We start from the raw sequence: 27,735 nt of genomic DNA on the forward strand, positions 1-27,735 counted from the left end.
CTGTGTCTATGACATTGATGGAATGTAAAGAACCAAATAATTAAAAATTTAAAGTGAAAATTTCGTTACGGCGAGCTTGATAAATGATACGTACTCTCATATTTTTTGTCTCATGCACTCTCTTTTGTACATCATGTTTGGTCAAAATATTTTGAATACTTGTCATTTTTATACATAATTTATATTTTCTTGTTAAGTTCTACAAATATAAATACTCATAAACATATCTTGAATCTATTTAGAAGACAGAGGTCTGCAGTGCGGTGACGTCTTTCTAAACTTTGTAAATAAGCTCTGCATAAGCGTTTCAACAAAATATGAAGTCCTGGTACATGTCGACAGGCTGACTCGTGATTTATTTCGCTATATTCAAACACAGTACTATCACCATCATAAACTTACTAATGACAGCCCGATAATGTGCGAGCAATTTTAATTTGTCAATGTGTACGTTACTAACGGGCTAATTCCAAGCGTACCTGACTGTTTACAACTTGGCAATCAAAATCGGTAATAGTTAGCAAAACTGATCCCCATAGAAACAAACATAGATTGTTGTTATCTTAGAAATCCATGGTTGGTGAGTTAATAAATTATTAAATTAGTTTCTCGTGTTGTACAGATAATGTGTGTATACAAGATATTATATTAGTGTTCGCTGTTACATAATGATTGGTTGTATACAATATAACTATATATAATACATGGCTTGTTAGTTTAATTACGCCATCAGTAGCTGACATCAATTGGAGACTTGCCTCCAATTATACAGGCCAAGTTAATTGAGTCTTAGCATGTTGCCTTCAGCATTGAGAATCTTGACTGCACTTTATTATTGTACATTATTAATAACATAGCTTATGAACAAAAAGCTCTCCTCTAGATCTTACGTTCATCGGAATAAATTTGAAAATTTCGTACCCTGGGAAATACAATAGAGAAAATACTTGAGCATGTTTTTGGAACAGATAGACTCCTTTATCACACGTCATACATTTGAAAACAAGCTATAATAGTTTGAACCGTATTTATGAATTATTTATTAAACATTATTACAATATTAAACGTCATTAACACAAACAGTTACTACAATTCGACCAATCAGAGATGTGTGTCTATGTGAGAATATAAATTTGTATTAATGATTGTACGTAAGAAAGTTGAAACTCAAAATACATTTTAATATTGTAGGCATAAATAATTTGTGTCTAGATTGAGTCTCTTGCTGCTCGACAATCGTTGAAAACAGGCCAGGCTTACTACTTTAGTGTGCGTGGCAAGCTACGTCTTACACTCGCGATTTGTATGACACTTTGTGTTAGTGTGCGTGCATTGCTCAAAATAGAGGCTACTATCAACGATCGATGTTTTCACAGCGGCCACTGTCTATCTAGATGTATAATTGTACTGTCTATCTAGATGTATAATCTAATATTGTATGTAAGAATGTGCGTTAGTCAACGCGCGAGTAAATTTGATAAAAAAATCATGTTAAATACTCACTACAACACTAAACTATATTATTGTTATTAAGCTGTCATTGTTTCTACGTATACTTACAATCCTTTTACACACTAATTACATCTTAGTGTTATATTTCAATTAGCAAGTGATTTATATTAACACTATAATTAAACAACATTTTCAAAAACTTACTTAATCATCCCTAAAAAATATAGGTGAAGAGTTCCTTTGAAGTCGCGGATGTGAAGGCTATAAAACATATTGTATGTATTCCAATACGTATCTCGGTGCTGACGAAATTATAAATATAACGGTTATTATTTGAACTCGTAGTAATAATTCACAATAACAGGTGCCGTGCGTGACGCGGGCCCCAGCAGGCCGTAACAGGCATTTGTATTTTATTTTTGCGATGATACTCAATTTATACATGAAATATTAGTTCGTGTTTATAATAAGAAGGTTCATGTGTGAGACACCATGACATTACAATGTAGTGCCGCTGAGAGTGCGTTAATAAATATTATAATCCATCTTGTACAACTAATTAAGTTAAAAAAAAAAAACAAACAGACCTTTGTCCAGCCGTGGACATATCTATATTCAACTATGGATTATAAATTTCAATAACATCTAAGCTAGATCCTACTTTAGCCAGATTGGTAACCATGAATAGATTAAAACAATTATTATTATAAATATTATGGATTCGTATTTGACTCTTATCTAATAGTCTCACTTTGATAATTCCAAGCACAATTATCTGGTATCCTGGTCACCTAAAAATATTTCAATAACAAATTTGTCGCTTACAAAGTTTCTAAAATCATTTGTACTAATATAATACCTATATCATGACAATTCAATTTGTAATTTATTGACACGTGTGTAATAAACGGGGTGTAAATAAGGTGAAAAGTAACGTTATTTCTCCAAATCCTTTTATATCAAAACAAAAGTTCAATTGCTGTATCCATAAAATGTTTAATAAAATTTAAATCAAAACCTTGCATTAGATTAAACTCAATTTTGCCCTGGAGGTTAATTCGTGTGTAAAACAGAAATAAAACAAAGAGCTTCAATGTGACCTGGCCGAATGTAGCTTTTGTGTGAAACATAAAATGTATAATAAAAATGTTAACGGTGTTACATCGACAATAGCTGAGTAAGGTCATCATCTGATAATGAACCTGGCTGCTCAACATCTCAACTTTACTAGAATAGATTTGTTTACGTTTGTGTAAACAATGCGCATCACTCTGGTAGTAAATAGGCTTCTGATTTAGCTAGTGTTGACGGATATGGACTGAATAGAATAGCCATTCAATAAAAAAAAATATCGTACATTAACTGATTCGAACGGCACTAGGAAGTCCAATATCTGTGACGCCTCCTGCCAACTAAAATACGAAGTCTAAGTATAGCTAATAATAAAAATAATATGGGAACAATTAGATCATAAAAAAGATTAAATTAGTTCATAACGAAGATAAGAACTGAAATTGTACCAAACTCACAGAAAATAAAGGCATTAAAATTTCATTTTATAAGAGCCTAGATTATTTAGTTTAGATAGATATATGTATAATTTAGATCAAATTATAGGTTTAAAATTTATGTAGAACGTATTTACTAAACCGTAAATATCTTTTATGTATTTTAGTGTTTATTTTTATATAACAGTCAATTTGTAATTAATCGAATATTTTCTCTTGAGACACTCTATTCTTCTCGCTGTGCTCGTTTAATAATCTCGACTTTTCGCGTGTGAACTGTCTGCTAGTGATGTGCATTTACCAGTTTATTCCCGTCGTCCTTCTCAAAAGGTATTCCGCATGTAATAACACAGAGTGAACGTTAAATGTCGGTGAATATCGATATGGAGAATTTTTCATTCAAGAACAATTTACGTCGGCGCACGTTATACACATTGAAGTCTGCAGTTAATGCACTTCGGCAAATTGCTAGTAAGTAATAGTGCTTCTATAATGTTTTTGTTATTGGGTCGTCGTTAAAGTAGTTCACAGGGTAATGGTATATACATTATACTACATAGAATCATGTAAAGAGGATTCTTTATCGACATTTTATATGCTTGTGGCTATTGGTGATACAAAATGCATGGACCGATTTTAATAAAATTTTCATAATAAATAAATAAAAAATTCATACGTCAAACGCACGTTGCAGTTCAGACAAGTTATATGTTCAAATTCAAATTCAAATATTTTTATTCAAAATAGGATGTGAAATCACTTATTGAAAGTCAAAAAAACTACCACCCATTCCAAAGTGAATGCCTCAGGCCTGAGAAAAATGGGCGCAACAAACTCAGCGGGCTTTTTTTTTTCATCAAAAATATGTTTTACAATTAAAGTAACATTTCCAAAGTAACATTGTATAATTAAACTTATTATTTAATAGCCTGAGGGCGGTCGCTCCATTCCCAAACTGTGGTATCATTAAGAAAGTCATTTATGTTATAGTGTGGTAAACCGCACAAACGTTTTTTAACGATTCTTTTGAATAACGTAACACCTTTGTTTTGAACATTTTCTGGGATCTTGTTGTAAAAGCATATACATCGCCCCACAAAAGACTTACTAACTCGACTTAGCCGAGTAGTAGGCATCATCAGTTTATGTCTGTTCCTGGTGTTAACATTATGGTTATGACAGTGTCTGGCAAAATGGTTTTCCTGTATTAATTAATTATTAGTGTCTGTTTTCTTTGGTGTATTACCATAGCATGGCTTGACATGCTAACGAAACTTCCATGGCTTAGGCAATATTGAGCCATGCGATCAAGTATTTTTTGCACAAATAATGATTTCAACCACGCGAAGGTTGGTGCTGTTACCAAACGATAGTATTGTAAGTTAATATTAAGTATTTACTGTTAAACAAAACAATACAACTAAAACGAAAACTAAACAATACAACAAATAGGCAAGCTTTCATTTATTGTGCGCGATAACGTATTGAGGTAATATATTTCATAAAAAACATTAACTACACATTCTGACTTATAATTATTAATATATGTTTTACTGAGAATGCTTCAATTGATTTTATCAAAAGTGTTAGAATATTTAAAACGTACAAACGCATAAGAAGAATTTTGTAATTTTTTTTTAAATGACAAATTCGTCGGCTGTTAACATACTTATAATGAAAACCACTTAATTACTTTCGCAAAATCATTTTGTATAATAAAAGTTACTCCATAATACATTAGATACCTTATGTCATCACCGTTTTCTGCCGGAACCCGCGTGTCGCCCTAATTGTGAACTATTTACTAACAGAGTTGCGGTGTTGGTACAGTTGCTGCTCCAACTTTGGTAGTACTAACATGGTGGTAACTAGCAATGTATTATGTAATTGGTTGGTAATACCGTTTTCATCAAAACAAAATAATAATTTTAATATAAGTTTAAAATCATGAAATTTCAAACATGGCCCTTTTCTACTTTGTCGGCGTAGCAGCAGTAAGACATCAGCATGCTCGGTACACGCGGTACTGTTACCATACCGAGCACCTGTATCTGAATGTCTCATTCCTGACTGGCTCTGCAGGCGCGGTACATCCTCTAACCACGTGTCGACATCCACGTCCAGTGGCCGCTCTATTTTACCGCGAGACTTACACAATAGTTGGGGCAATACTATTTAAGCTGGCTCAATAAAATTTTTCGTCTACCTACAAAAGTTCCTAAGCCGCAAGAAACAGTTAATATTATTTTCTATATAAGGATGACGCCAATAACGTTTTCTTTATTTCCGTAAACGATTATAAATGTAACGAACTAAAGAATCTTCACTCGGACTACGACATCCTTCAAGACGGTGCAAGAGGCACTGTATACTATTTTACCGACATGACCGTAGCTGCTGTCCGTACGACATGTTGTCGACATCCGAGCATCAAGCATGCTGATGTCTTACCACTGCTACGCCGACAAAGTAGAAAAGGAACATGTTTGAAATTTCATGACTGACACGTCAGAGAAGGGTTATTATGTTAATAATAATATAAATAGATTTTGATTTGATGCAAAAAACGTAACGAATAATAATGGATGACATTATAAACGTGTATAACATTGAATATTATGACTTGAGTAGTGTATTTGTAGAACAAAGTACCGTAGAGTAGATACCTACTCGACAGGCAATAAAAGCAGTTCATAAGTTACAATGTGTAGACATGTGCACTCGCCATAACAAATACGTACAGACACGCGCTAATGTTTGCGAAACTCGAGAACTTGCCAATATAAAGGGTTCACTTCCTACACAATATGTCGGAACAGTACTTTGTACATTCCACATTGTACATACATCTCAGTGAGCTTGCACGATTTTACCTATTGCTTACAATGTAATGATAAACATGAAATTGAAATGCATATAATATACCTACAAAATGTCATTAAAAGTCTTAAATATCTTTTGTTAATAACGTTTCCAAGTTCAAATATTACAATTATTATTTCATTGTTTCTTATTCTTGTCGTTAATAATATCTCAGCAGAACTATTAAACTGTGCGTTAAAAATTCATCACTTCACTATTTGAACGTCAAAATTTATCACCCATTCGAAAAAGTACTCCTCATGGGTGTTAAGAGTGGACAGAAAACTGATCGGGCCTCTAATGACTGTCATTTATACACGTTCCTGATATTGACTATTTTGAAAGACCTGCATGTAACTGTACAATGCAGTACTTCATCTATCTCTAAAATATTATTAATCCCTATATTTTATGTTCAACCAACAATAGTTCCTCCAATCGAAAACATTTATTAATCCCGTAAGCATGTATTGAAAGGACAGCTATAAATGGGAAGTAATAACTCGATACGAAGCACACTTACCTACACCATATTATGTACGGGAGAAATGTATGACGCGCATTTGATTATTAGATTGATCGTTTGTTGTTATGAGTTTAATCTAATAGTCTTTCATAGGCATTTAAAGGTTTTCTCTGCAAGGCGACGTTTGCTGCGAGTCAATTTGCGCTTAAAAACAGCGCTGGGCTCAAACTGTTTGCGTCTATTCAGATTAGTAGAAAGGTTTTAGGTTCCTTATTTTAAAAAGTTATTTTAGCTTATACTGATATTAAATCAAACTGTTTATTAACCTATCAATGTAATTAAACTATCTTTTAATTGAATAATATTTATTTATTTGTAGGTAAGTACAAAATTCCTACCTACCTTCGTCTATCATATTAATATCATACTATATGTTTGGAAGTCTTTAATATCAACATTTTTGGATACTTCTCGTTTGATTTTAAAAAGTTATTGATGTTATTTTACTGATTAGGTAACGGTAATTAGGTACTTTCAATATCAGTTTGTACTTTTAATATTTGTAATAGTTACGGAATACTGGTCTGGTCACAATTAACGATTACAACTTGTTTACACAGCGTGTTCCAAGGGTGACATTAAATTTACACAAAGGTTGAGCAAATTAACCTTAATCATAAAAAATAATGTAACAACTAACCCTTCGCCATCCCTCTAAGCTATTATTTTACACACGACATAAAGTTGAAAAACCGTTATATTTTAGAATAAATGAGTAGGGGAACATGGGTATCAGTGGATCACGGGGAACAGTGAATCATTTAAAATAGTTCTGTATCTATAGCACTCACACATACACGCGATGGTTTCAATAACGCTCTTCCATACCCCGCGCGGCCCAACTAGTCGCAATCTTTCCATCATAGCGGGAGGACGCGCGATAGCGCATCAATCAGTAGGTAAGTATCCAAAAAATTTATACGTTACTTCAAAGTTACTTGGATTTTTGTTATTAAATGCATTTTTTCTTTATATATATGTACTTAATCGTATAGAACCGTACTGAGGTTCAGGAAAAAAAGCAAATTATTTAATGTAAAAAATATTATTTGTGTTTTTGGTACTTGGGTTACAGTGAATCATGTTGTTATGGGTTTCGTTGGATCACGATCCATTGTACCCCAAAGAGCTTCGATCTTCAAAGTACTTTTTTTACAGGTTAAAATGCCACGTATTCGTAAGCTTCCATACGAGATGGCGTTGCTAAAAAATATCCAGGTACCCCAAAATTGCATGAAACCAAACTGGTAGGTATTGAATGGCTTTATGGCTTTAGGAAATGATATCCTATATAAATATTTAGATATAAACCTAAGAACACCTGAACACGTTGACAGCTGGATGATGCGCATTCCAGGGAAAACATTCTCCATTTATGACGTTGCTGGGTGTGTTAGAGATGCCCGTTTGAAAGCAATGAAGCCGGCTAACATAAGCAATGCCTTTCGCGAAACAGGGATTTTCCCTTTGAACAGAGATATTTTTACTGACGAGGATTTCGCACCCAGTGAAGTTACCGACAGGCACACTAGCAAAACCCAGACGACAGACAACATAAATATATTTTCAGAGACGACAATGACGAGAACAGAACAAGAACTACTTCACCAACACCTCCTTCACGCCTTTAGAACTATCATCGGCAATTGTTCATGACGAAACATCGTCTTCAGCCGACCCAAAAAATACATCATCTGCAGAATTTTCCAAATCAGCTTCGAAAGATATTGAAACCTTAAATGACATCGAACTAGTGCCATTGATATCTCCTTCAGAAAATATTTTCTTTCATCAACTATTAACTGAACCAGCTTCTTCTACACCAGTTAAACAACGACCTTGCACTGCATTTAATGGCCCACCGCCAACTTCTAGTACATTTATAGACTCAAATGCACAAGCTAGGAAATTCATTAGTCCTTAGAATTTTGTGGCTTACCAAAAGCTGATCCTAGAAAAGGTAATAGAGCAGCAAGACGAAAAGGTAAAACCATGATTGCTACAGATACACCCGAAAAAGACCAAATCTAAAAAAGAGCAGAAGATATACAAAAGCGAAAAAAGACTAAGATACAGGCTAAAGATGTTATGAAAAGAAAAGTCATAATAGCTCCAGTGAAGAAGACGAAGAAATCAGCATCTATTCGGAAGAAGAACCTGTGTTTTGTTTTGTTTTTAAATACTTGTGATTCAGGGTGCCCCATTTGATCCATTGTAGCCCGAACCCTGATTCTTTGTAACCCGTGCATGGGCCACTTTGGGTCAATTCCCTGCACTAGAAAAAACTATCATATAAAATATACTAACCTATAAAATAGGCATTTTAAGCACGTATCCCAAAGATTAGGAATGCTTTAGCATATTACAATAAAAACCTTGGTCAATAAAGAAGAAACTCAATCCAAAACATCAGTACAAAAAAAAATATCCACTGATACCCATGTTCCCCTAGGGGTTTTCAATGGAAACAATAATTGGTCTCATCTGTTAATGTTTTATAATCGATTCTTTAACTTATTTCTAAAATATACATGCTTTCATATTAATAATTTGAGATATTCATTCTGAAAGACTAAGAAGAATCCCTTGACCATTATCGACCTTGAAGTGCGAGATTGCGAGTGTATCATACACATAAAATGTAACTATATTTGGACAAATAATTAATGAAATATATTTAAGAATAGTTAAACAAGTAAAATAAACATATTTGTACATATGCCAAAATAAATAAATAATAAAAAACAGACACAGGAAACTCTATTATATTCGGTGCTTTTCAATATTTCATGTATTCTATTTCCTTCAATCCAATGGCATCCATGAGAAAATCATAAAAGTCTGAAATTTGTTATAACTATGTAGACGACAAATTAAATAAGCCGATTTCGATCATTCTTTTTTTATTATTAAGGATATACTTCAAAGGTACTTTGGTGGGAGTTTGGTTGGGTTCTGATTATGGAAAAGCTATCTCCCTCGCTGTTTCTTCTGCATATCAATGATATGTTGGACACCGCCCACATACATTCCTATGCAGACGACAGCACTGGTGATGCCGTATACACGGGCCATGCAGGTCTCCCTCGGGAAATCGTCGACCAGTGCCGGGAGAAACTTGTGTCTTCTATCGAGTCCTCTCTCGAGAAGGTCGCGGAATGGGGTAAATTGAACCTTGTCCAATTAAACCCCCAGAAGACTCAAGTTTGCGCGTTTACCACTAAAAAAACCCCATTTGCCGTATCACCGCTCTTCGACAACACTTCCCTTAAAGCCTCGCCTAGTATCGGAAAACTGGGTCTCGAAATCTTGAGCGATTGCCAATTTCGTGGCCATCTGGAGGGCAAAGCCAAATTGGCTTCGAAGAAGCTGGGGGTCATTAATAGAGCACGGCAATACTTCAAGCCGGCCCACATTCTAGCACTCTACAAAGCGCAGGTCCGGCCACACATGGAATATTGCTGTCATCTCTGGTGTGGCGCACTTCAGTATCTGCTCGATCCATTTGACCGCGTGCAACGCAGAGCAGCTCGAATTGTCGGGCAGGGCTCTGTGAACGGCTGGATCACTTGGCGTTGCATAGAGACGTCGCTTCATTGTGTGTCTTCTACCGCATTTATCACGAGGAGTGTTCCGAAGAGCTGTTTAACCTGATTCCTGCCGCCAAATTCCACTTTCGCACGACACGCCACAAATTAGGATATCATCCCCACCATCTGGATGTGTGGCGGTCCTCCACAGTGCGGTTTTCAAGGAGCTTTCTTCCTCGTTAGTACGAAGGAAGCTAAGTAGTCTAAGCTGTGGAATGAGCTTCCTTGTGCGGTGTTTCCGGGACGATACGATATGGGTACCATCAAAAAAAGCGCGTACACCTTCCTTAAAGGCCGGCAACGCTCTTGTGATTCCTCTGGTGTTGCAAGAGAATGTGGGCGGCGGTGATCACTTAACACCAGGTGACCCTTACGCTCGTTTGTCCTCCTATTCCATAAAAAAATAAAAAATGGAATCCATGAAAAAGTAACGGAACTCTTCAATTCTTAGGAGCAAATTAACGATACTTGGTCGAATCTTTTTTATGCTATTAGGATATTTAAGTCACCAACCGTAACGTAGTTATGGTCAAGTTATTGTCATAGTCAAATATGATGATCAATGGAACTCCTTAACGATTTACAGTATGCATGCGATCTGGAGCATAATTTCTGTCTGTAATAAAATTGCTATGCGCTTACGTTCATTGCTGCATTGCAAAATTTTGTAGATCTACACAAATTTATACAAATTATTAGTTAGTGTAGTTCAGATTCACAAAAAATCTAAAATAAAAAAAAAATAACAAATAAAAAAAACAACCAACTTCAAAAAAACCCTATTCCAAAGCAATAGATATAATGTGCATTAAAAAGTGTAAAAATAATTGCGTATTTTTATACAATCTAATTAATTAATCTAATTCTAATTATTTTATACAATCTAATTAATTAATCTAATTCTAGTTATGATTATTGTAATTTTTGGAGTCTGTGTCAGCCAAGGTAGGTTTGTAACTACATACACAGTTATAGGTAAGATGTGTTTGAGTCGCACGCGCGGCGTGAGGAGGCGAGAGGCTAGAGCGGGGCCGCGGTGGAAGGACACTGATTCCAAAAATAACAATATTCGTAACTACAACTAGATTAATTAATTAGATTGTATAAAAATACGCATTTTTTTGTACATTTTAGTGCATATTATATCTGTTGTTTTGGAATAGTTTTATTGAAGTCGGTTTTTTTTGTAATTTTTGTTTATAAACAACAAATTAGATAGTTAAAACACAAAATTTAGAAAACTACAAATTTTTCTACGAGACAAAGTCCAACTTAATTCAAGTAGGCAACCGCAAATTTCCATACGCCTACAAAACTAATTAAAACAACGCCTCCAATCGGGTTTGCGGTAAGCCGAAAGTTTCCCACAAATTGTTAAATATATAAAGTACAAGTCGCTAGTTTCTGTTCATTAATTTTTGCCAAAATTACATAAAATTATATCTTTATGTTTATTTTATTAGATTATTAAAATGGATTATTATTTTGTTGATTATTACTCCCGGCCAATTAAAAAATATTGCCTAGCCCTAAATTAGGCCAAACATACATAAGCGTACTAATCTATATATATAAAAATGAATTGCTGTTCGTTAGTCTCGCTAAAACTCGAGAACGGCTGTACCGATTTGGCTAATTTTGGTCTTGAATTATTTGTGGAAGTCCAGGGAAGGTTTAAAAGGTGAATAAATATGAAAGTGTTCGGAATTAAATAAAAACAACAATTTTTGTCCGATATTTGTTTTGTATGGACATATTTGAATATACATTTATTATGAGAGAATTTATTGACGCACGGTTTGACAGTTCTGCTGTGAAACAATTTCATTACAACAACAGGGAGCCTATTTTACGAAATAATTCTTGATGTTATCTTATATCTTTAAACGAGCAATTCTTGTATATATATATATAATTTGAATCTCGGAAACGGCTCCAACGATTTTAATGAAAATTAGTATACCGGAAGTTTCGGGGGCGAGAAATCGATCTAGCAAGGTTTCAATTTAAAAAAAAATGTTTTATCCGTGTTTTAATGAGAAACTGCTACAATAATATTAGAATACAATGGTAAATTTCGCCACTATATACCAGACTATAATAGCTGGGCGAACCGGAAAGTAGAAGACCCCGGTTCGAGAATCAAGATATACTATTAGTTTGTTTTTTGTTAAAATTTTGTACTTTCTTAAAAAGCCGAGCAAAGCTCGGTCGTCCAGGTACTGATATATTATTGACAAATTAATAAAAAACATTATTTTATTTATTATACACAGAACAACGTCTGTCGGGTCAACTAGTAATATATATAATAAATAAAATAAAAAGCCTTTTATTTCCTGCAAATGTGTCATTACAGTGATAACGTGGATTTTAACTTAATAAGCATTAAATGAATGTAATATTATTTGAAAAAAACAATAAGAACTAGAAAATAAGTAAATTATATTTGACAGAGCCCCTCTCTAGTCGAAGGTAAAGGCCTCCTCTAAAGAACTCCACATATCTCTGTCATTAGCTATTTGATGCCAGCAGGGGTCAGCTATTTTTGTGAGATAGACCCTCTGATACTTCTGCCGTTATGGACCCTTCCACTTTGTTACCCTGCTGGTGGTCCACCTACTTAAGCATACTTAAAGATATATAATTTTTTTAAATTCATGTTTTAAATATTCATGATTTTGAAATAATTTTCAATATTTGTATATTTACTCCTATCTGGATTAGGTCCCGGGACCCTAGCTCAGTAGACGGGATCAGAACTACTGGGCGAAATAGTAATAGTATAATAACTAATACGAGGTAGTTAAATAATTCTTGTAATCTATAAAACTTACAATTAATATTTTTAAATGTATGTATAGACTATATATTCCAGAATAACTTTTAATTTCATTCGAAATCAAAGCACTCTTAGGATCATTAAATGCTTCATATAAACAGGCATAGTAGAGTTTTCCCATTTCCCGAGAAATATATTGTCGGGCAGTTGCCTTCGTATACACTCCAAATAACAGTCCTGACCGCAATCTTTTCACTTGCGCTGTTGTTAACAGGAACAGCTGTTGCTTATTAAATACTCCCAATGTAATTTAGTAGACCTGTATTATCTTTTATATTGACTTATCTCAAATATATTCATTGAAACATAATACTTATTAAGTAATGATAATATCATTATTTCGTTAAAAAATGCAACGTTTTCTTAACATATCACTATTGATATGTATATAATGTATATAAAATACTATTATTTTATTTAAATTGACTTGCGATAATCTAATATAATGTGGTACTTTTGTACAATATTTATCTTTTTATATGATCTGTGTCGTGCAATTATGCACTGCGTTATGCAATTATAATCTATTATAAATGATTAAACCTATTCAGAGATTTGTTGCCAAAGTTTTACAAAAATGCAAAAAAAAACTAAATAAATAAATAACTAACATGTATTCTTGATTTGTATAATATATCTTGATTTTAAATATGTCGAATTGAACAAAGATGTTTAAACATTTTATTTGTTTAGAATGAACAAAAACGTACCAACATTACAAGATATACCTATTTCAGGTCAAAATTGAATTATTATAATTGAATCAAATAACGTTGGTAGCGAGTGAAAATAAATGTTGGATATCAACTTACTGTACATCAATCTTGGAACTCGTAACACTTCCGTGACAGGATAACGTTGGATCCAACCAAAGTTTAAGCTGTTTGATTTATGTGGGGCACTCTGAGTTATATACCTAATAATAATATCTAAAGTATAAAATAGTTTCTTGGTGACCGACTTCAAGAAATTCGTGTCCTCACTTGAGATGGTTGTGGAATGGGGTAAATTGAACATTGTTCATAGTAGTACGATAACCCCCAGAAGACCCAAGTTTGCACGTTTACCACTAAAAAACCCCATTTGTCGGTAGTCTTCGACGCACCTCCCTTAAAGCCTCGCATAGTATCGGAATACTGGCTCTCGAAATGTCGAGCGATTGCCAATTCCGCGGTCATCAAAGCAAAGCCAAATCGGTTTCGAAGAAGCTGGGCTTCATAAATAGAGCATGCTAATACTTCCAGCACTGTGGAATAAGCTTCTTTGTGTGGTGTTTCCGGACCGATACCACACCTTCCCCGAATGGTCTTGTAAAAATTTTAAATTTCAATTATACTCTCCACCAGTTTTTTTCTGCACTTTCTTAAACCTGATCATGGAATGTAGGAAAACCTTCGCCCTATAATTTTGTGCACACAATTTGTAATCCTCTATAAGCATGACTGAACAACCAAGTAACATCTTTGTATGTAAAAATTAAACGCAAAGACGGCGTTGGAAAGTTTATTTCTCAGCAACCACAATAGGTTAAGAAAGTTGGAAAAGTTTAATGATAAAAGCGTAAAACCATTGAGTTTGGGTTTCTTGGTAGTCAGGATGAAAGGTTTCCCGTAGAGATATATTGAATATTGGCCAGTTTGAACAAATTGGTTTGTTTACATTAAACAACTATTTTTTCATACATACACGGACAGGAGACACGCGAGAGTAGTAATAGGAAAGGACAAAACACAGATTGGATTCATTTATTTGTTCAAGTCAAAGTTCCATCTCGCTGGTACTTGTTGTCCCGTGTTCCGAATGTAGTTCTAAATTAACTCGTTCGTATTGCGAAACTCTGTAGCCAATTAAAAAGTAAACAGAGGCTAGATACTACCAGAGCAGCTTTAGAGGATTGTGACACTTGGCTTATAAAGTTCACAGGAAGCTTGGATGTTTGTTAGTTTGGTACTTTTTACCAAAAGGTTTTTTTTTCTGTAATAGGAGGACAAACGAGCGTACGGGTCACCTGGTTGTTAAGTGATCACCGCCGCCCGCACTCTCTTGCAACACCAGAGGAATCACAGGAGCGTTGCCGGCCTTTAAGGAAGGTGTACGCACTTTTTTTGGAGGTACCCATGTCGTATCGTCCCGGAAACACCGCACAAGGAAGTTCATTCCACAGCTTTGTAGTACGCGGAAGAAAGCTCCTTGAAAACCGCACTGTGGAGGACCGCCACACATCCAGATGGTGAGGATGATATCGTAACTTGTGGCGTGTCGTGCGAAGGTGGAATTCGACGGCAGGAATTAGGTTAAACAGCTCTTCGGTACAGTCCCCGTGATAAATGCGGTAGAAGACACACAATGAAGCGACGTCTCAGAGTACTGGGTCCCCGACAATTCGAGCTGCTCTGCGTTGCACGCGGTCAAATGGATCGAGCTGATACTGGGGTGCGCCAGACCAGAGATGACAGCAATACTCCAAGTGTGGCCGGACCTGCGCTTTGTACAGCGCTAGAATGTAGGCCGGAATGTGTTATTTATTTATTTATTTAAGATTACCTACAGAAACTACAACAACATTCCACTATAATTACAACATACTTAAAAAAAATGATAATTGCGATTCTACTTACAGGCAATCGGACATGCATGAAACATAATTTTATGACGATTGTTTGTCTTTGGCTATAAAATAATAACAAATTATATAAATCTAACAAATATTTTACAACTGCTTCTACACATTTAAGAAGAAAAATATATAAGAACAAATTTAAATTAAATTAGTAAATAAAAAAAACACATACTTTTTTGACGTTAATTGTCGGCTAGATACAAATAACGTATTATATAAATCTAAAACATATTCTACAACTATTTCTACACAAATAAAAACAAAAGTACACTTAAAGAACAAATTAAAATTAAATTATTATTTAAAAAATTACAAAGCCTACGCCTAAATTCATTTTCAGAATTATGGTTAATGTCTAAACCCTCAATCCTTGAAGATAGATAATTGTATGACCGCGAAGCCTTACTAAATTTGAATTGGCTCCAAGCCTCGTTCTGCGGAGTGGGATTTTAAACAATGCAGTTGCCTTACGAGGAGGTCGATGGGGAATATTGATGTCTAACAAACTCAATAGAGCACGACACTCAATTTTACTGTTTATTATTTTGTACAGAAAAATCATATCTAAGTATAAACGGCGGGATTTTAATGATAGGGTTTGAAAGGGACGCAGACGATCGTTATACGAGATCAAGTCTCGTACGTCAATGCGTACGGTAGGTGAGGTAGCGGATTATTTTCTTTTGAAGCCTTTCAATCCTGTCACTGTGGATATTATAGTCCGGGCACCATACTTGGGAACAGTATTCCAACTTAGATCTCACAAATCTATTAAAATGGACTCTTAAATCCTAGAGACTTAGAGGCTGATGCAAGGATGTTGTCAATATGCTCAATAAAATTAGGTTTAGAATCAAGTGTTACTCCCAAATCGCGTATGCTATGGACTTTAGTGATTCTTTCATTTAGGATACTGTATTGACTAATTATTGGATTGATCTTGCACGGAATGATATATGAAAGCATTTGGTTGCATTGAGCTGCATGTTGTTGATTATGCACCACTGAATTAAACGATCGATAACACTTTGTAGTAGCTGAGCATCTGCATGGTTTCTAATCTCTCGTAATAGTTTGAAATCATCGGCAAATAAATATACTTTTGAAAATTCAAATATATTACATATGCTGTTAATAAAGACATTGAAAAATAACGGCCCGAGCACTGATCCCTGAGGAACTCCAGATGTTGCAAGGTAAGGTTTTGAACTAAATCCATTAATAACAACAGTGTTGGGTCGCTTACAAAGATAAGTTTTACACCAGTTTAACAGGGTATCGGTTATCCCAAAATTCTTTAACTGTGTTAGTAGCAAGTTTCTGTTAACTTTATCAAAAGCCTTTGAAAAGTCTGTGTATATTGCATCTGCCTGCTGATTGTTGTCTAGTGCATTAATTACTTCATTGGTGAAGCTAAATAAATTTGTATTCGTTGATTTACCTTTGATAAAACCATGTTGATGAGGAGTAAAGTTGTTTTTAATAGCTGTAGTGATATGCTCATCTACTTGGCTTTCGAAAACTTTTGACGCTTCGCTTAAAATTGAAATTGGTCGATAATTAGACACGTAGTTATTGGACCCTTTTTTAAATATAGACACAACTTTTGCTTCTTTCCATTTGTCTGGAAAAGTACCGGTGCTCATGGAGTAATTATAAATGATTGCTAGCGGAACCGAGAGAGCTTCAGAACACCTATTGAAGAAGAGTGGAGGGATATTGTCCAGACCGCTACCTTTGGAACAATCAAGTCTTTTTAGTTTTTTAGAGACGTCACCAGCAGTAAGATATATATTTCCAACATATGTCTTAGGTTCACTGTTAGTTAGGGTTATTCTATTATTTTAAATGGGGCTATTGTCGTGGACGGAAGAAAAATGAGATGCAAAAAGATCAGTGATATTTTGAATGTTAGAGGCTGTAATTGTACCTAAATTCATTGTGGAGGGATAGTTATTAGTGCTCCTGCGCAAGTTCTTAATATGAGTCCAGAAGTATTTGGGATTATTAGCTATTTTTTGTTCGATTGAGCAAATGTAATTATTGTACGAGGTAGTTATTCAGTGGTCACAATCTTTTCTTAAATATTGGAATTCAATTCTATCCATTGGGTTATTGTATTTTGTTAATCTTTTGTGACATTTATTTTTCGTCCTAAGCAGGCGTATAAGATTAGGCGGAATCCAAACAGGATATTTACAGCTGCGTGGTTTGGTTTTAGGGACGTGCTTATTAATTACAGATTCTAGAATTATATAAAATTTTTCAATCATTATATTAACATTCTTGCATTTGTTCAGTTCTTCAAGCCAATTCACTTGGTTGAGGTTATTTATAATATTTGTAAAGTTAGATTTGAAGAAATTGTATCTGTATCGAGATTTCATGAAACTGTTTTATTTTGGTACGCTAGTACGGATATTAATATGAAGCAGAGAGTGATATGGGTTTACATCCCGCAATGGAGATACGCATTCAGTTACTGTTACTGTATGTTCATTGCCCAATACGAGGTCGAGAGAATTGCCCTTGAAGTTAAGCACACTATTACATTGAGTGACCACTCACTTGGAGAAAATCAATAAATAACCTATTAATGGCAGAGTTTCCATTGTTGATAATATTTGTGCTACCGTCTTCAGAAAACCACGTGATTGATTTCAAATTTAAATCGCCTAGTATTAAGGTGGAGTCTTCATACGATTCGGGAAGGGAATCTAGAACCATATTGACATTTTCAATAAATGCTTCAATTGTTGTCTTGCTAACACAGGTGGTGGAAGATAAATGCCACATAAATTAAGTTTTTTTATTCCTCCTATACTGACTGAGACCCATAAATCCTCATTATTACTTTCCCATTCAAGCTGCCGTTGAGACTGGAGCAGTTTAGATACGTTCGCTAAGGCAGAAGTTTCGCGATCCCTTCTGTAAACCACATATCGATCATCAAGGATTTCGGAATCAAAAACGCTACTGTTCAGCCATGTTTCAGTTAAGACAATTAGATCAAAATTATTACAAATATATAAGAGAGGAGCGCCTTGTGCCATACACGATCAAAGGCCTTCACTATATCCAGGCTAACTGCCAGGCCTTCCCCCTTGCTTTCAATAGCCGCAGTCCATCTATGTGTTAGGTATACCAGAAGATCACCTGCCGCCCGACCATGGCGAAAGCCATATTGTCGGTCGTTGATCAACTGGTGACCCTCTAGGTATACCAAGAGCTGACGGCTAATTATGCTCACCATGATTTTGGAGAGCAGGGAGGTAATAGCAATCGGCCTGTAGTTTGCCGGATCCGAACTGACTCCTTTATTTTGGATCGGATGGACAAGGGCTGACTTCCATGAGTAATATATAATCCGTTCCAATTAATTATATAAATATTTTGGTGATTTTGTGTTGATAAGTTATATTTAGAAATATTACTTAGTTTTATGTTGTACATGTATTGTTATTGTCAAAATAAGTGAAAATTCTATAAACATAACATCGCAATAAATAAGCGACACAAGTGGAAGGTGTTGCGGTGGGGAGAGAGGACGCTTGCCGGCGATCACTACGTAAGTGCCGGCATAACAATCAGGGTTAACATGTCTGAGTATTTAAGTCATTCTTTATATTGCCTGTCAATTATTAAATTAATTAAAATTAAATATTAAATAATTTCAAACAGGTTAGTCAAAAATAGGTGTCCATGTCAAAATGTGATTGGTTAAAGACTGTTTAATAAATGGTATTAAGAAGTCACAGAAGTAAACGTGTGTCTTATAGATTTGATGTCGGTCAACCGACCAACAAAAAAATAACGAAGGTTTGGAGCTGAAGCTGCTTGAATCAACGGTAGTGAGTTCGTAAATAATTTTGTACATTAGTATAGGTTATTGTGATAATAGTCTGTTTAAGACTTTACCAGAGCGTGACAGCTCACACTAACTCAATACTCACAAAATAGAAACTTTTCACTTCAAAAATGCTTTAAAAACATAAAATTTCATACTGAAGTAAAATTGTTACTCACTAATATTAGATAAATTCGACATTTTCATTTTCTGTCAGCCATATATTTCCCATGCATACGTACGTTACAGCCACGAGAAGCATTTATTGTCCAATCGAAACCTCTAAAGAATCAATACCAGGGGTTAGAGGGTCAAACGGGACATTATCAAAGCTCAGCCAACGCTGTGAAACATTGAATGACAAATGAGGTGCCGAGAATAGCCTCCCACATTCATTTATGTAGATTAAAAACAGATCAAATTTAGGATAGCTCGTTTGATGTATAAAATTCTGTTAAGAGTTTATGTTGATTGAGCTTGGTGATTAATAATTTATTGTAATCTAAATAATCTTTATTCAAATAAAAACTAATCTTATAACCATATTTACTTTACTATGATTACAATAAATTAAAACTATCGTTACGGGGAAGTGTATCAAGAATACTGGCAGCATTTCCTTGTTGGATAGTTAGACTAGTCCGTTCACTGAAATGTCTGCAAGCGGTTTCCGGTAGTACTGAGGCGCGTTATCTACGCGCTTTGTACATTCTCAGCGTCTCTGGGCCCCACGAGCCAAGTATCTCGCCACCAAACGTCACAAAGATGTAAGACTGATTGAGACAAACATATTTCCAACAAATTTGGCAGTCGAAGTGACAGCCCCAACACCAAATGACGTAACTTGGACATGAGAAGGAGCTAGAGTGTCGACGCAAGTCGGGTCCCACCCCAACGCCATTCCCCGTACCAAAGCCACCAGATTTATTCCATGAGGACGCTTGCGATCGTTGTTTTAGAGCCCAATGTTATTAAATATAAATAAATAAAAGGTATTTATTTCAGGCATACTAAAACCCATAGTTACAAAAAAATGTAGACACTGTAAAGGGGTGCCAAGTTAAAAGTAAAATTAAATTAACTAAAACTATATATTGCACATATGTGGGCAGTACTTTTTTGTTCTTGTCCGTGTGAACAGAGATCCAGCGCTTAAACACAGGATTCCTGATATCGTCAGAGACAGTCACAAGTATTTTGTTGCTCCGACAACCGTCGCAGTGTCCGTCCGAAAGAGGCAACGCGAGACCGAATTATCGCGAACAAGTCGGGGACCCCAGCGTCTACGAACATACCCGACGCGCTGCAGCCCCGCGAGAGCCGCATAAGAGCCCGGCACGCGGTATTGTACTGGACTCTTATTCTAGCTTTCTGCGAGAACGTTATCCACAGCTGGCAGGTGTACATGACTAAACAGTACGCTTTGAAGAGTGGTTTTAACATCCTTGCTGAATTTTGCAAATTGTCGAATGAGCATGTTGCCTCTGACTCGCGCTCAATGTCATTATCGTCATAGAATCATCCCTTCAACAAATATGCTAGATACTTGAACTGCTTAGCTGAACCAACCGCTATGCCGTATAAACCATAACTTACGTATTACCTTACCATACCTCTAAAACAACTGGTATATTAAGAGCGGCACATGCCCTGTGGATGACTTCATAAATGCCGCGTTTGAAGCCCGTTAACATCTATCTGAAGTTTACTTAATTTGGGATCAAACACGGACAGCAAAACATTATTTTAAACAAAATGAAATATAATTTATTTATTTGTAAGATTCGTGGTTACAATGTTCTTAACAATTGGTAGATACACAGCACAATTGGCCAATAAATCGGTATACAAATATTTGATTATCAATATTGGAATTATAATATTTATACCTTTTAATTTTGTTCTTACATCCTAACAAGGATCAGGATAGTAAAACGCTTTAAGAAGAAATCGAGTGATTTAGCTAAAAATACTTTAATACTCTTGGGACTAAAATAAGATCATTCATCGTAGTTTAAAATATTCTGAGCAATTTTAAAATAAAAGTAAACCAGTGCCATTTATATCGGTATAGAACTAACTCTCCATATTTTTTATAATATCATGACCTACTTTTCACTTTGGTTTTATTTTAAATCTATTTTTAAATTATATATGATGATATATATACTAGTGGACCCGACAGACGTTGTCCTGTACACACGTCTTAAATTTGATTAATCGGTCCAGCCGTTAGGAGGAGTTCACTAACATACACATGAGTAGGAGAATTATATTATATAGACGGAATTGAGAATCTAAACCAATCTTAAATTCACTGGAACACACAAACAAATCATCAAAATCGGTACAGCCGTTTAGGAGGTAGTTTAATTGTGAATCTAAACCATTTTCGAATCCAGTTGAAGACACACAGAAAGTTTCATTAAAATCGGTCCTGCCATTTAGGAGGAGTTCAGTTACAATAGACCCACAAAAGAAATATATATATTAAGATATGGACGGAATCAAGAATCTAAACCAATCTCAAATTCACTGGAACACACAAAAAAATCATCAAAATCGGTCCAGCCGTTTAGGAGGTAGTTCAATTGTGAACCATTCTCGAATCCACCTAAAGACACACATAAAGTTTCATTAAAATCGTTCAAGCCATTTAGGAGGAGTTCAGTTGCGGGAGACGCACAAAAGAAATATGTATATTAAGATATAACTAATTGTTTTGAAAATTTATTGAAGTAGGCCTTACTTTGGGGAAATCCATAATTATTCAAATGATTTGAGTTTTCTTTAGTGTTAATTCCGCCAATAGTTGTCTTTAAACAATTCAATGCACGAGACTCGTGCTAGATTTTGGCGAGACAACACGACCTGAGGATGCCTCGTGTAGAGGCGAAACACGTGTCGAATATTTTAAAGACTAATATTGGCGGAATTAACACTAAAGAAAACTCAAAACATTTGGATAATTGTTTTGATAAAAAGTGAAAAGAAGAGAAAAATCTACAATGATAAGAGAAACACGTTCCAATGTTGGCCACATACACATCAAAAGCTGTAAGTACTTGTTAATGAGTGCAAATTCAGTGTGATTGAACACAACAACAATAAACAAGAACTGATATCCGATAAATATGATTATAATTTGACCAAAACAATCACTGTCATTGATTTATATATAATTACTAGCTGATCCGGCAGACTTCGTACTGCCTCAATCGATAAATAAAAGAATTAAACTTTTGTATAAAATAAACTTAAAACAAACAAAAGGAATCCTTTTCTTATTAAAACAAATAAAAAGAAATGCGCGGTATGAGTGAAATTTTATTATTTACACATAACGTTGCTTACTTACAAATCAGAGTTTTCCTGAAATACTGGCAATTTATAAGGTTTCAATTTGATATTGACAGAAACACACAGTTATGATACAGTCTGTTAATCAATTTAAAGCTTTCTGATAAACTATATTTTTTTTTGTTTTGTGGTGCAGTTATGTTCAGAAATTTAATTTGTGACAAACCTTAAGATTTATCAATCTACATAAAAATAATCTCATAGATAGTTAAGAACTGTGGTTAATCTACCTACTATAGTTACCTAAAATTAAGTTTATTTTTTACCTCCTGAGAAAGTTAGAAAGATATAAAAATTCTAATTAGTTATTCATCTTAAACTATTCTTTTAATTTGATTTCTGAACGACGGGGGACACATTAAAGGAAAAACAATATTGCTGTTTTTTTGTATCTAATTCCGAGCATTTTCATATTAATTCAACCTTCCTTGCTTTTAAACCTTCTCTGGACTTCGACGAATAATTCAAGACCAAAATTAGCCGTTCTCGAGTTTTAGCGAGACTAACGAACAGCAAACCATTTATATATAGTTAGATAACACGGCCACATAATCTTTGAAGATCGTTAGAATGTGAAGCCCCCTCCCGTTCTCCACTCACCCCCTCGCGCTCGTCCTGTTGCATCAGTACAGTTTGCAGTTTCATTACCGTTACGTACATGTCGTGATATTTTCGCCTGCTTAGTTTTATACGTTTTCATTGTTTATATACGTTTTGACTGTTGTTATATAAATTGTTATGTAAATAAAATACATATATATTTTATTTACTTAACTCAGATTCTTTGTTTGATATTTCATTTCCGTAGATATCGTAGTTTATTAATAAATAATATCCTTTTGATGCTTGTTACACACCGTAACAAAGCGACGATGTGTACGTCATTGACAACAGATCCAGAGGTAATATAATCGAGTAGTTCATAATAATAACGTTACCCAGAAACCTGAGACACTCACACACTTACCCGGCAGAGAAATTTACCCTGCGGCGTGTTTACACGACGCGTCTTCGCTTCAACGCGTAAACCTAGAAATTCAATAAACACTAAACTATGTCACTACAATTTACACAAATAACTCTCGGGCTATATCGAGTGCGAGTAATGAATACATTATTCGTTTAAACCAATTCAATTTAATTAAATAATGCACAGGACAAGATGGTGGAAGACTAACAATACCGACTATTCTGTTAGTTTGTTGTTTTAAGTTAATTTTGTAATTGAATACACATTCCTCGCGTTGTTACTTTAATAATAGCATGTTTGTTCCATCATTTTACATATTATATTGTAATTGAAGTGATTTGTATAGCGATGGAAATGTAAATCTTGATATAAAAGAGTGGCAATGAGTTTCTTGCTACTTCTTCTCATTAGCATAATATTTTTTTCACTTCTCATGCTCTGAAATTGCTTATTTGTGCACGATATAGGCTGCACAAAATCGATTTTTGTGCACAAGTGCACTCATAAATGTATATTAAGACAAAGAAAATGAGCCATAGAGTCAAACACAATAAAAAGTTCAGAGATAGACTTTGTTATTTTATAATATTTACTTTTATTTATTTGCCTCATGTGTTTTTAAGACTTAGAAATTTTAATTAAAATACAGTAGGTTATATTTTAATAAGTAAATAAAAATAAAACTACGTTATTAAAAACTGACTTCAAAAACTGAAAATTATAAAGATAACTAAAATTTTAATTTAATACACCTTTACCTTTAACATTAATAAAATGCTATTATTTATATTATGTGCTACCTATTGATGGGTTTTAAGTCGATGCCAAGCCCTAAACAAAATAAAACTTAATATTATAAGCAGCTTACTTACTGTAATTATTAAGATTATCTGTCCACGCGTGTCTGTCCGCTTGGGTTGTTTTGTTCTAGACGAAGCTATCCCGCCCAAAGTCACCCGTGGCCTGGCACCGACTTCAAAGCTATCAATATGTAGCACAAAATATAAATAATAGCATTTTAATAATATTAAAGGTAAAGGTGTATTAAATTAAATTTTTAGTTATTTTTATAATTTTCAGTTTATGAAGTCGGATTTTTTAAACGTAGTTTTATTTTTATTTTTTACTTTTTACTGTCAGTTAATAATTATAATATATAATCAACCTGAATGAAAACTCCTAAAAAAGCCGTACACAAAAAACAATTATATCATCGAGGTAATCAAAAATTTTAATAAAAAATGTATATAAAATGAAAACTACTGGAACACTATGTAAATTTTTTATGAGATCAAATGGCATCTATTCTGCATCGAACTTAAGTGACATCGAAAAAAAAATACTTAAATCGGATAATAAATATCAGAGTAATCGGTGTACATACATAAAAAAAATACCGATCGAATTGATAACCTTCACCTTTTTGAAGTCGGTTAAAAAAATACATATTACAAAATTAATTTAATAGTAGGTCGTATAGATCGCATAGGTCTGGAGCCCAAGCCTAAGATAAAAATAAAATATCAATGTTGTAAGATTTAAAAAAAGCGGCGGGGAACAGGTCTTGTTTTTTTGTGTGTTTATTAATTTCTTCAAATTTGCTTAAATTGTCAAAAATGTCCCTGTTATACTACTGTTTTATTTCCTTGCAATCGAAATGAAAAACGGAGTTTCTAACTCGTCCACAAAACCATTTTATCCTCGACATTACTATCAGCCTCAGCCAGCCAAAAGTCTAGGATAAAAAATGGTTCGTTTTGTGCACTCGTTGTAAAATCTACTATTTGACATTCATAAGTGTCATTTCCGTGACCTACACGAATAAAGTGATTTTGAATTTGAATAGATACACATATTACGTATGGAGGGCTCAAAGGTTCAGTAATATATTAATATTATTTCTTGCGCCACTTCTTCTTTCTTGCGCCACTTCTTCTCTCTCAGAGCGCCATTTGTTTCCGAAGCGGTAGTAGTATCTAGTAGTATAAGAAATGACATCAAAAATAATTCTAAAGGAATCAATTTTGAGAAAATAAATGCCTTTTATGCCTTTTATAATAGACTAGCTGGTGGCCGCGACGTCGTCCTTGTGGTCGCCATACAGCAGCGTGTCTTCGTGTAGCGTGATAATTAGTAGTAGTAGATACTAAATCAAATCATTTTCACTTTATTCTTCCAGCTCAAGGGAATGACATTTATAAATGTCAATTTCTTTTTCTTTTTCCCAGTTACCACCACTTTGGAAAAGTTTGAGCTTTAATACGACAATCATTGCCACTCTTTTGAATGAAGATTTACAGATTTATCATTTCGTAAATTATTTTAATTATAATTTAATACGTAAAGTGAAGCAAAAATAAATCTGAATCGTTAAATACTCAATGCCTTACACGAGTACGTCAAAAAAATAAATTTAATTTTTTAAATAAAACACAAGAGTTACAGTAGATACATCAATCACACACAACGTTAATAAATAAAGGTAATTTTAATGCATTAAATTAGCGATTGTAAAAAATATTATTTAAAACAATAAATAAATCATATAATTTTTAAAACCAGTTTACGACTTTCTAAATCCAGTTATTCCAAGTTAACAAACATAAAATTTCGACTTTGTCTGTAAATAATACAAGCTTAGATAAAAAAATATTTTACAACACAGACTAAGATAAAAGCTTACGAGCAAGCATAATTCTCAATAGATGCCGTCACTTAATTTTGTTTTATAATAGAAGGCGAATTCAGCAAATGCCTTTGGTAGGGTGTAAATGTTCTCAATGGAAATTCTGTTAAGAGAATTGAGAGCTCTTGAAAATTGATGACGTGTAAAGCCGATAGCCAACCGTTCTTGTGTTAAATACTTGCGGAGACACTTAATAAGACAGCCTCTAGTAGTAACATTACTAAACATAATTACAGCCATTGTAGTCTACTCGCTAAAATATTGATTGCTTTACACGTGAGATGAAATTTAAACAAAAATCTGTCAAAGTGACCAAATGAATCTTTAATTTGGGAATGAAAATTAATTTCAATGGTTGTTCACTTTTAGTACGTTAACAAGGGAAATGAAAACTTTTAATTTCCATAGAATTTGTATGATTTAAGGCGCTATAGTCCTAAAAACTAAAATTTTTGAAAATCTACATAAAATACTTCTACAGATACTACGGTTCCAATTTTTTGACATGTTTATCTTTATTTCTTTATCTAAATTATTACAGTTACAGTCGAAAACACGATTACGAAAAAAAATCTCGATAGATTTATTTTTTGAAAAATAGGCAAATGAAAAACATTTGAATTGTTTTATATTATCATAAAACTATGATAGCTATTTACACAAAACTTATTTTATTCGATAGTTTATTAGTATTTATAATTTTTCCTCGCTGGTTTTATCAATACGCTTTGTGAATTATTTTATATCAATTTTTTTCGTAGTACATCAAACACGACGCTTTGGTTGCATGCTCGCTTATACCAGCAGTACGCCCCTGGAGTCGGAAAGTACTAAAATAAAATGTACATAATGTTATTTTGAATATTATGCCGCCCGGGATAGTGGTACGTATGTTCTTTAAGGAAGTTAGAAATCCAAGATGGCCCTCGCACAAATTTATGATTTCAACAATAATATGTATATCGTATCCGAGGTTCTCGAGGGTGCAGAGAACGAATTTGGGATCATTTTTGAAATAAAAGATGGCCGACGCGCAAAATTATGATTGCAACAACATGGGTATCGTATCCGAGGTTCTCGAGGGTTCAGAGAAAGATTTTGGGATCATTTTTGAAATCCAAGATGGCCGCCGCGCAAAATTATGATTTCAACAATATGGGTATCGTATCCGAGGTTCTTGAGGGTGCAGAGAACGAATTTGGGATCATTTTTGAAATAAAAGATGGCCGACGCGCAAAATTATGATTGCAACAACATGGGTATCGTATCCGAGGTTCTCGAGGGTGCAGAGAAAGATTTTGGGATCATTTTTGAAATCCAAGATGGCCGCCGCGCAAAATTATGATTTCAACAATATGGGTATCGTATCCGAGGTTCTCGAGGGTGCAGAGAACGAATTTGGGATCATTTTTGAAATCCAAAATGGCCGCGACGCAAAATTATGATTTCAACAATATGGGTATCGTATCCGA

The 27,735-nt window shown here is 34.3% G+C and overlaps 1 protein-coding gene across 2 annotated transcripts in view; it reads left to right on the forward strand.

The window, feature by feature from the left end:
• LOC126975235 (Kv channel-interacting protein 4) overlaps nucleotides 1-27,735 on the forward strand; it is a 251,112-nt gene that overhangs the window by 66,232 nt on the left and 157,145 nt on the right. Inside the window, exon 1 of one of the 2 annotated variants that reach the window (XM_050823032.1) lies at nucleotides 3,283-3,431. The exons of the other annotated variant lie outside the window; for it this stretch is intronic. Coding sequence (XP_050678989.1) covers nucleotides 3,326-3,431 — 106 coding nt within the window. The 5' untranslated portion in view covers nucleotides 3,283-3,325. Of the gene's footprint in view, nucleotides 1-3,282; nucleotides 3,432-27,735 lie in introns of those variants that run through there. 2 annotated transcript variants of the gene reach the window in all.

The sequence above is a fragment of the Leptidea sinapis genome, chromosome 35 (genome assembly GCF_905404315.1).
Source record: "Leptidea sinapis chromosome 35, ilLepSina1.1, whole genome shotgun sequence".
NCBI classification, from domain to species: domain Eukaryota; kingdom Metazoa; phylum Arthropoda; class Insecta; order Lepidoptera; family Pieridae; genus Leptidea; species Leptidea sinapis.